Source organism: Cebus imitator, unplaced genomic scaffold (genome assembly GCF_001604975.1).
Source record: "Cebus imitator isolate Cc_AM_T3 unplaced genomic scaffold, Cebus_imitator-1.0 Scaffold285, whole genome shotgun sequence".
NCBI classification, from domain to species: Eukaryota; Metazoa; Chordata; class Mammalia; order Primates; family Cebidae; genus Cebus; species Cebus imitator.
In genome coordinates this window covers 737,746-747,928 of record NW_016107600.1, presented here as the reverse complement: position 1 = coordinate 747,928, position 10,183 = coordinate 737,746, and the positions used below count along the sequence as shown (strand labels likewise).

The window sequence follows — 10,183 nt, the reverse complement described above, 5'->3', positions numbered from 1 at the left end:
TTTCACCATGTTGACCAGGATGGTCTCGATCTCTTGACCTCGTGATCCACCCGCCTCGGCCTCCCAAAGTGCTGGGATTACAGGCGTGAGCCACCGCGCCCGGCCGTCAATGCTTTTTTTTTTTTTGAAACAGGGTCTTGCTCCGTCATCCAGGCCGGAGTGCAGTGGCATGATCATGGTTCACTGCAGCCTTGACCTCCCAGACTTAAGTGATCCTCCCACCTCAGCCTCCCAAGTAGCTGAGACCACAGGTGCACACTGCCACACTTGGCCAATTTTAAACATTATTTTTGGTAGAGACCCATCTCTACCAAAATCTCACACACTGTGTTGCCCAGGCTGGTCTCAAACTCCTAGGCTTCAAACCATCCTCCCACTTCAGCCTTTTAGAGTACTAGGATTACAGGCATGAGCCACCATATCAGGCCATTTTCTGTTATTTTAATAGTTGTTATCCTAATGGTTGTGAGGTGGTAACTCATCGTAGTTTTGATTTGCTTTTCCCTAATGATTAGTGATGCTGAGCATCTTTTCATGTGCTTATTAGTAATTTTTATCTTTATTGAAAAATGTCTAGTCCAATCCTTTGCCCATTTAAAAAATTATGTTGTCTTTTTATTACTGAGTTATATGAGTTCTTCATATATTCTAAAGGTAAGTCCCTTATCAGATATATGATTTTCAGATATGTTCCTCCCATTCTATAGGTTGGCTTTTCACTTTTTTGAAACTTTTATTTTAGATTCAGTAAGTACATGTGCAGGTTTGTTATAAGGGTATATTTTGTGATTCTGAGGTTTGGGGCACCCAGGTAGTGAGCATAGTATGCAACACGTATGTTTTCAACCTTTGCTCCCCTCCCTCCCGCTTCTGATAGTCCCCAGTGTCTGTTCCCATCTTTCTGTCCATATGGACTCAGTATTTAGCTCCCATTTATGAGAACATGTGGTATTTGGGTTTCTGTTTCTGTGTTAACTCACTTAGGATACTGGTCTCAGCTGCATCCATGTTGCTACAAAGGACATTTCATTATGGCTGCATAATATTTCATGGTTTATATATGCCACATTTTAAAAAATTTAATCTACTGTTCATGGGCACTTAGGTTGATTCCGTGTCTTTGCTATTGGACTTTGCACTTTTTTGATAGTGTCTTTTGAAGTACAAAAGTTTTAAATTGGCTGGGCACAGTGGCTCACACCTGTAATCCCAGCACTTTGGGAGGCTGAAGAGGGCGGATCACCTCAGGTTGGGAGTTTGAGACCAGCCTGACCAACAAGGAGAAACCCCATCATCTACTAAAAATACAAAATTAGTCAGGTATGGTGGCGCATGCCTGTAATCCAAGCTACTCAGGAGGCTGAGGCAGGAGAATCTCTTGAACCTGGGAGGCGGAGGTTTCGGTGAGCCGAGATGGCGCCATTCCACTCCAGCCTGGGCAAACAGAGTGAAACTCCATCTCGAAAAAAAAAAGTTTTAAATTTTGAAATCCAGTTTATCTAGTTTTTCTTTGGTTGCTTCTGTTTTTGGTGTTATATCTAAACTAACCCTCTGTTTAAAAGATTCACTCCACTGTTCTAAGAGTTTTATAGTTTTAGCTCTGACATTTAGGCCTATGATCCAATATGAGTTAATGTGAGGGTGTGATGTGGATATCCAGTTGTCCCAGCACCATTTGTTGAAAAGACAGTTTTTTCTCCAATAAATTTTCTTGGCATTCTTGTAAATCACTTGACTGTAAACTGAAATCAGTTGACTTATTTCTGGGTTGTCAGTTCTGTCCCATTGATCTGCATGTCTCTCGTGTAGACCACATTGTCTTGATTCAGCTGTAGCTTTGTTGTATGTTTTGAAATCAGGAAGTGTGAGTCCTCCAACTGTGTTCTTTTTTCAAGATTGTTTTTGGCCAGTCTGGGTTCCTTGAATTTCCATATGAATTTAAGATCAGCTTGTCAGTTTCCGCAAAGAGGGCAACTGGGATTTTGTTAGGAATTGTGCTTATTCATCAATGTGAAACATCTTTCCATTTATTTAGGGTTTAATTTCTTTCCACGGTGTTTTATAGTTTTCAGAGTATATTCTTTTGTTAAATTGATTCTTAAGTATTTTATTCTTTTTGGCGTTTTTGTAAATGAAATTGTTTTCTTAATTTCATTTTTAGATTGTTGCTAATATGTATAGAGATAAAATTGATTTTTGTATATTCTGTCTTTTGGAAGAGTTTGTGATCTGTTATCAGTTTTTTCATTAAATGATGGAATTCATCAGTGAAGCCATCTGGGCCTGGGCTTTTCTTTTCTTTTTTTTTTAGACATGGGGTTTCACCATGTTGGCCAGGCTGGTCTCAGACTCCTGACTTCATGTGATCCACCCATCTCAGCCTCCCAAAGTGCTGGGATTACGGGCATGAGCCACCGCGCCTGGCCCAATTGAGACAGGGTCTTGCTCTGTTGCTGAGGCTGGAGTGCAGTGGCACAATCAGGGCTCACTGCAGCCTTGACCACCTGGGCTCAAGTGATCCTCCCATCTCAGACTCCCACTGTGGTAGGTGTTTTTTTTTTTTTTTTGGAGACAGGGCCTCACTCCATTGCCCAGGCTGGAGAGCTATAGTGCAATCACAGTTCACTGTGGCCTTGATCTCTCAGGCTCAAGTGATCCTCCTACCTCAGCCTCCCAGGTAGCTGGGACTATAGGGGTGCGTCACTATATACCTGTGGTTTTTTTTTTTGTAGAGAGGAGGTCTCGCTAGGTTGCCCAGGCTGCTCTCGAACTCTTGGGCTCAAGCAGTTCTCCTGCCTTGGCCTCCCAAAGTGCTGGGATTACAGGCATGAACTACCACATCCAGCTTGTGGTAGTTTTTAAAATTACTCATTCAATTTCTGCATAAACTTCTGTACTATTCAAATTTATTTATTTATTTTTGAGACAGAATCTCACTCTTTTCGGCTGGAATACGATGGTGCGATCTTGGCTCAGTGCAACCTTTGCATCTTGGGTTCAGGCAATTCTGCTGCCTCAGCCTCAGCCTCCCAAGTAGCTGGGATTACAGACATGTGCCACCACACCCAGATAATTTTTGTATTTTTATTAGAGATGGGGTTTTGCTGTGTTGGCCAGGCTTGTCTCGAACTCCTGGCCTCAAGTGATCCGCCTGCCTTGGCCTCCCAAAGTGCTGGGATTACAGGCATTAACACTGCTTCTGGCCTGTTTATTTTTTGAGACAGAGTTTTGCTCTGTTGCCCAGGCTAGAATACAGTGGCACAGTCATAGTTCATTGTAACCTCAAACTCCTGGGCACAAGCGATCCTCCCACCTCTGCCTCCTGAGTAGCTGGGACTACAGGCATGAGCCACCACACTTGGCTAATTAAAAAAAAAAATTTCTTTTAGAGATGGGGTCTTGCTGTGTCACCCAGGATGGTCTTGAACTCTTGGCCTCAGCCAATCCTACTGCCTTGGGCTCCCAAAGTGCTGAAATTATAGATGTGAGCCACTATGCCTGGCTCAAAATTTTTTCAGTAGCATTTGGATCTCCCAGTAAAACATTAAAGTTTTTTTGAGAATATGAGCTTTGGAAATAAAAACCTAGGTTCAAAGACCTATGTTCAAAGTCCATCTGTGGAGCTTCTGCTTGGATCTTTGAACGTCAGTGTTTCTGCCTGCACATTAAAAATGACGGTAATACATCATTGTGAGGTTGAAATGGGCTATTTTAGGCATGCAAACAGCTTAGAGCTGGGCCCAGCACCAGGCTCTGAGTAGCTTTTGAGATGACTTTACGTCTTTCTCCCTCTACATTTTGACAACAGGGTGCCGTGCCGTTCCTGGTCAGTGCCACCTCTGGCACCACTGTGCTAGGGGCCTTTGACCCCCTGGAGGCAATTGCTGATGTGTGCCAGCGTCATGGGCTATGGCTGCATGTGGATGTGAGTGGGACTTGGCTTGGCGGGTGCGGTGGGGTGGGCTGAGCCAAAGCCAAGGCCCACACTATTCCTCCTGCTCCACAGGCTGCCTGGGGTGGGAGCGTCCTGCTGTCACAGACACACAGGCATCTCCTGGATGGGATCCAGAGGTGCATATGATCCCCTTCTTCCCAAATCCCACCCTTCAAACCATTGATCCAGAGAATCATCATGGACTAGGCAGTTTAACATGGCTGGGGAAGGAGGCTGATGGGAGGGGGACTGGAGGGAGCATGGATTGGAGCTGGGAGGTCAGACATACCAGTTCTTCCTGATGCTGGTTGAGGGTAAGGCCAAAGCCCCATTACTAGGGGTCTGGAAAAGGAGGAGGGGCTCTGGTTGGGGAGCTGGAGGAGGAGCCACTGACCTGCCTTTGCTCTACCCCATCCAGGGCTGACTCTGTGGCCTGGAATCCCCACAAGCTCCTCGCAGCAGGCCTGCAATGCTCTGCACTTCTCCTCCAGGACACCTCGGTGGGTCTGCCTCTGCCCCTGCACCGGCCCCACCTCTCTCTCTGGAGCGCTGCCTTCTCTATCCCACCTTAGATGAGGTCCAGGCCTTTCTTTATTCTCTTTACCCCATCCCTTCTGAAGCCGCATCTCTGCTACCACCCTTTGCTGTCTTAGGCTCCTTCACTCCCCCAGGGTCCTGTCTTCATGCAAAGGGAAAAGTTTCCAGCTTGAAGTTGAAGTCAGAGGTATCCTGGAGTTTCTAGCTTGAAGTTGCTGTCAGAGTTTGGGAAGAACACTGAGTATTGGGAGGACACCCAAAGAAAGGGATTGGAGCCAGCAGGCAGTGGTCCCAGCAGTGTTGCCTGGTTCCAGAGAAAGAACAGGGTGTCCTGAGCTAAGACCCCCTCAGTGCAGCCCTGGAAAAAAGCCTCAGTGGAGAGGATAGGGTCTGACAGTCTCCTCACCCCGACACAGAACCTGCTCAAGCGCTGCCATGGGTCCCAGGCCAGCTACCTTTTCCAGCAGGACAAGTTCTACGATGTGGAACTGGACACTGGAGACAAAGTGGTGCAGTGTGGCCGCCGCGTGGACTGTCTGAAGCTGTGGCTCATGTGGAAGGCACAGGGCAGTCAAGGGCTGGAGCGGCGCATCGACCAGGCCTTTGCCCTTGCCGGGTAGGCGGGTAGAGGGTGTGTGGGGGTTGTCCCTGTTTCCCTCTCCTGGGTCCATGCCCCTCCCCCTTTCCTGCTCACAGGATTACTTTTCTCTGTCTCACTGTGCCTCATTCTCCGTGGTCCTCTTCTGCCTCTGGATCTGTTTTTCCTCATGACCTGTGGTTTCTCACTGTCCGTTCACAGGTACCTGGTGGAGGAAATGAAGACGCGGGAAGGGTTTGAGCTAGTCATGGAGGTAGGACCCCTTCTCTTTTGTGGCCCCCTGCCCCAGCCCAGCTCTTTTGCATCCCCCAACCGCCAACCAAAGCACTGGTAGAGGAAAAAGGGCAGGGAGAGGGAAAACGGTCACCCTTCCTCAGCTCACAACTTCCTCTTTCTCATTCCTCTCAGCCTGAGTTTGTCAATGTGTGTTTCTGGTTCGTGCCCCCCAGCCTTCGAGGGAAGCAGGATAGTCCAGATTACCACAAAAGGCTGTCGAAGGTAGGGGTGCTCTGCTCTGCTTACTGGTTAGGGAGCTGATGCAGTTTATGCGCTTCTGCCCTCTGCTGGCTGGGAGCGGCAGGGCAGGTGCCCTTGATGGTTTCTTGCTCTGAAGCGTGGACGCCCTCTTTTTCGGTGGGGGTGGGGATCGGGAAGAAGGTATGTTTCTGGGAAATAAGAAGAATAAGGGGTATTACAGGAGAAGTCAGAGAAGTCACCAGTGTGTAGTACACAGAGCCCTGTGCTGGGAATTGGGCTGAGACCTCCGGCTCAGGACAGATATGAGGCAGAAAGATCATGGAAGAGCCTTATCACCCATGCTGGGGACAGAGCAACCTGGGAAGGCCAGTCCAGAAACGCCACCTACAGGCGAGGAGTTGTGTCTGTGTCATACCCTGCTCCCTTAAGATAGGGTGCTGCCAGGTGCTACAGATGGAGTTGTTACTGTAAGACAAGAGTTACCTACTTGAAAACAATGTGTTCAAGGCAATTTTGTAAATGACTTACTAGATCACAGGGCACAGATTAATATTATCAAAAATATTACAGGATTTAAGAGTGGGGAGAAGAAGGTGTTGACTAAGCCTTAGATGACCAAGGCTTGAAGTTAGTCTAAAGCAGTGTTAGGAATCAAGAGAAAGTCTAGATTTGCCAGAAAATGGCCCACATGATGGATTTCTTAGAGAAAGGAGAAATGGGGAGGAAAGCAGAAGATAGAGAAGGCCAAGCAGTTTAGATATGACAGAAAAGATAAACTGGGGCCAAGGTCAAGGTTGCTACCTCCAGAAGGTGGCCAGGTGGGAGGGAGAAGTGCCTCTGGAAGCCTGGCAGGCCAAGAAGCCAGCCTACCTGTCAGCCAACCCCTGCAGCTGGAATCTCTCTCCACCCTCCTGCAGGTGGCCCCTGTGCTCAAGGAGCGCATGGTGAAGGAGGGCTCCATGATGATTGGCTACCAGCCCCATGGCACCCGGGGCAACTTCTTCCGTGTGGTTGTGGCCAACCCTGCGCTGACCTGTGCTGATATAGACTTCCTCCTCAACGAGCTGGAGCGGCTAGGCCAGGACCTGTGAGCCTTCTCCTCCTCACAGCTGGCCTTGACATCACCCCTCAGAGTCACTGCATTCCCTCCCTGTCCTCTCAAGAACAGCCTTAGAGGCCAGGCATAGTGGCTTATGCCTATAATCCCAGCACTTTGGGAGGCCGAGGCAGGTGAATCATTTGAGGTCAGGAGTTTGAGACCAGCCTGGCCAACATAGTGAAACCCCATCACTACTAAAAATACAAAAATTAGCTGGGTGTGGTGGCATGTGCCTGTAATCCTAGCTACTCAGGAGGCTGAAGCAGGAGACTTGCTTGCGCTCAGGAGGCAGAGGTTGCAGTGAGCCAAGATCATACCCCTGTACTCCATCCTGGGCAGCAGAATGAAATTCCATCTCAAAATAAAATAAAATGAAATAATAAAATAAAATCAAATATAAAATATAGTAAAGTAAAATAAAAAAAATAAAATAATTAAAAACAGCCTTTCTAGGCCACAGTGACCTCCTGCACAATGTTTATATGCTTTGACCTACTAACTCTTCCTCCTAACTAAATATTTGATATTAGGAGAATGTTTAAATAAATTATAGCTTATCTATATGATGGAATGTTATTGTGCCGTTAAAATTATGTTTACAAAGATAATTTTTATTAACATAAAAATAACTTTATGTTGAAAAAGCTGGATACGAGATTTTATGTACAGTCACATCTGAGCTGTGTTAAAAATGCATAGGAAAAGACTGATAAAATGACGTGGCAAAATGTTAGCAGTTTTCCCTGGAATAGGATAATAGGCAATTTTAAAACAGACTGCTTTAGAAAAACAAAACAAAACAAAAGTAGACTCCTTTACATCTTTTGATCTCCCTTCCTTTTACTATGTAATGAACATGCATTACATTTGTAATAGGGAAATAATAAAATTGCAAATGCCTTCTTTTGGTATGTTTTTGAAATTTATTAACATTCAACCCACCGAGCGCAGTGGCTCACACCTGTAATCCCAGCACTTTGGAAGGCCAAGGCAGGCGGATCACCTGAGGTCAGGAGTTCAAGACCAGCCTGGCCAACATGGTGAAACCCTGTCTCTACTAATAATACAAAAATTAGCCAGGCATGATGGTGGGTGTCTGTAATCCCAGCTACTTGGGAGGCTGAGGTGGGAGAATTGCTTGATCCCAGGTGGCAGAGGTGACTGTGAACTGAGATCACGCCATTGTACTCCAGCCTCGTTGACAGAGTGAGACTCCGTCTCAAAAAACCAAACAAAACATTCAACAAAATAATGGTGAACTTAGAAGAAAAAAAAAGATGTGGCCGGGTGTGGTGGCTCATGCTTATAATCCCAGCACTTTGTGAAGCCGAGGTGGGAGAATCACTTGAGCCTGGGAGTTCAAGACCAGCCTGCACAATATAGCAAGAACCCATCTCTAAAAAAAATTTTTAAAAAGCATTAGCCAGACATAATGGTGCACAGCTGTGGTCTCAGCTGTTTCGGTGGCTGAGGTGGGAAGACTGGGCCCAGGAGGTTGAGGCTGCAGTGAGCTGTGATTGCATCACTGCATTTCAGCCTGAGTTATAGAGTGAGAATTTGTCTCAAAAAAGTAAATTAAAAAGCAGTGTAAGAGAGGAACAACTTTTTTTCCCCAAAAACCTTTAATAGGAGAAAAAAAATTGAGACAGGGTCTTGCTATAATCAATATAGTCACCCTATAATCAATTTTACTTTGGTGACACTGAAACAAAATGGGCACTGATTGTATCTTGAGACCAGAGCCTTAAGTAATTATCAATCTTGAAAAATCTTAACATACACACAAAGACTTTTCTTCTGCAATTTAAACAATAGAAAAGTGAACGATAATGACAACGAACCGCATGTCCTGTCTTACGTAAAAGCATCCATCCATGTAACATTTAAAATCCTAGCTGGTATTGCTTCTCAGTCCCTTTCTGGGAAAGAGACAGCTACACAAGTTATTAAGGACAAGTGGCAAGTCTACCAGAACTTTTTGTTATTTCCAATTCCAAAAAGTATCATTTATGGAAATAGTAACGTGGCCATGTAAAAGTCATCCAAAGTTATTTGAAGAGTTAAATACAGACGGTACCAACCATAGCAAAAGAACATCCAAATCTCTGACACAATGATTTTGACTATTTAGAGAAAAAAAGCATTTCATAAATTACTAGTAATTCCCCTATAACATTGTTATTCTTGTTATGAATGGTATTTTAATTCCCTTAATAATAGAATTTTTGAGACCATCAATGTATACTCTTAAAGGATTCTGTGTAGCTGCAAAATGTCTCAACTATAGTTTAAAAAAAGAGGTTAATGGTTGCCAGGGGCTGGAGGTAGGGTGATACAGGGAATGATACTAATGGGTACAGGATTTCTTTTGGGGATGGTGAAAGTGTTCTAAAATGGATTGTGATGATGGTTGCACAACTCTGAATACACTAAAAATTATTGAATTTTAAACAAGTGCATGAATTATGTGGTGTATGAATTATATCTCAATAAAGCTATTTAAAAGAAAAAAAAAGTCTGCTTTTCAACTCAAAGCCAGAAAGCAAAAACAAAAATAAAATCTTCAGATTCCTTAAATCATCTCCATTTGAGAAATATTTTAAAGAGAGGCCAGAAGAACAGAACATAAAATCAGTTAATCACCTGGGTGGTTTTTTTTTTTTTTTCCGCTTCATAAAACTGATACTTCTTTTCCCCCTTTCCCAAAATTCAGCCTCAAAATCTCTGGATTCAGTAATGGTATGCTCTATATTTTAGTTATTTGTTTTTAAAGTTTCTGTCTTACCCAACTGGAATGTAAGCTCTGAGAGCAGAGAGCTTACATTTTGCTACCTCCCAAAATACTGTCTGGTATTACAAGGTGGGTACTATTGTTGAGTGAATAGTTAATGAGCTCCAGGCACTAGTTGGCTTGCTGTCAGTCACACAGCCTTTTTTTTTTTTCTTGATGGAGTCTCGCTCTGTCGCCAGGCTGGCGTGCAATGGCGCGATCTCAGCTCACTGCAACCTCCGCCTCTCGCGTTCAAGTGATTCTCCTGCCTCAGCCTCCCAAGTAGCTGGGACTACAGGTGCGCACCACCACGTCCAGCTAATTTTTCTATTTTTAGTGGAGACAGGGTTTCACCATGTTGGTCAGGATGTCTCGAGCTCTTGCCCTCGTGATCTGCCCGCCTTGGCCTCCCAAAGTGCTGGGATTACAGGCGTGAGCCAGTGTGCTCGACCCCAATCACAGAACTTTTTAAAAAATAAAATAAATAAAATAGAGACAGGGTCTTGCTATGTTGCTCAGGCTGGTCTCAAACTCTTGGGCTCAAAGCAACCCTCCAACCCCAACCCTCCAAAGGGCAGGGATTCCAGGCATGAGCTGCCGCACCCAGCCAGTCACACAACTTCTAAGTCACCACTCGGACCATCTTATCTGGCTCTTAACCGTGGATCTGACCAGCTTCTGTTGACAGGTATATCTAATTCATAGGTGTGTGTATGTTAGGGCCGTACACCCTAATAGCCTTTTTTTTTTTTTTTTTTTTTTTTTTTT

General features: G+C 45.0%; 1 protein-coding gene across 7 annotated transcripts in view; it reads left to right on the top strand.

Annotated features, from left to right (window-relative positions):
- Window positions 1-6,899, top strand: part of CSAD (cysteine sulfinic acid decarboxylase) — a 34,812-nt gene extending 27,913 nt beyond the window's left edge. For 6 of the 7 annotated variants that reach the window (XM_017501773.2, XM_037728979.1, XM_037728977.1 and 3 more), the window contains 7 exons: window positions 3,809-3,925; window positions 4,007-4,071; window positions 4,353-4,434; window positions 4,888-5,087; window positions 5,271-5,322; window positions 5,478-5,567; window positions 6,464-6,899. In XM_017501773.2, coding sequence (XP_017357262.1) covers window positions 3,809-3,925; window positions 4,007-4,071; window positions 4,353-4,434; window positions 4,888-5,087; window positions 5,271-5,322; window positions 5,478-5,567; window positions 6,464-6,637 — 780 coding nt within the window. In that variant the 3' untranslated portion in view covers window positions 6,638-6,899. The remainder of the gene's footprint in view (window positions 1-3,808; window positions 3,926-4,006; window positions 4,072-4,352; window positions 4,435-4,887; window positions 5,088-5,270; window positions 5,323-5,477; window positions 5,568-6,463) is intronic. The other variant, XM_037728978.1, reaches the window with a different exon arrangement.
- Window positions 6,900-10,183: the final 3,284 nt, after the last annotated feature.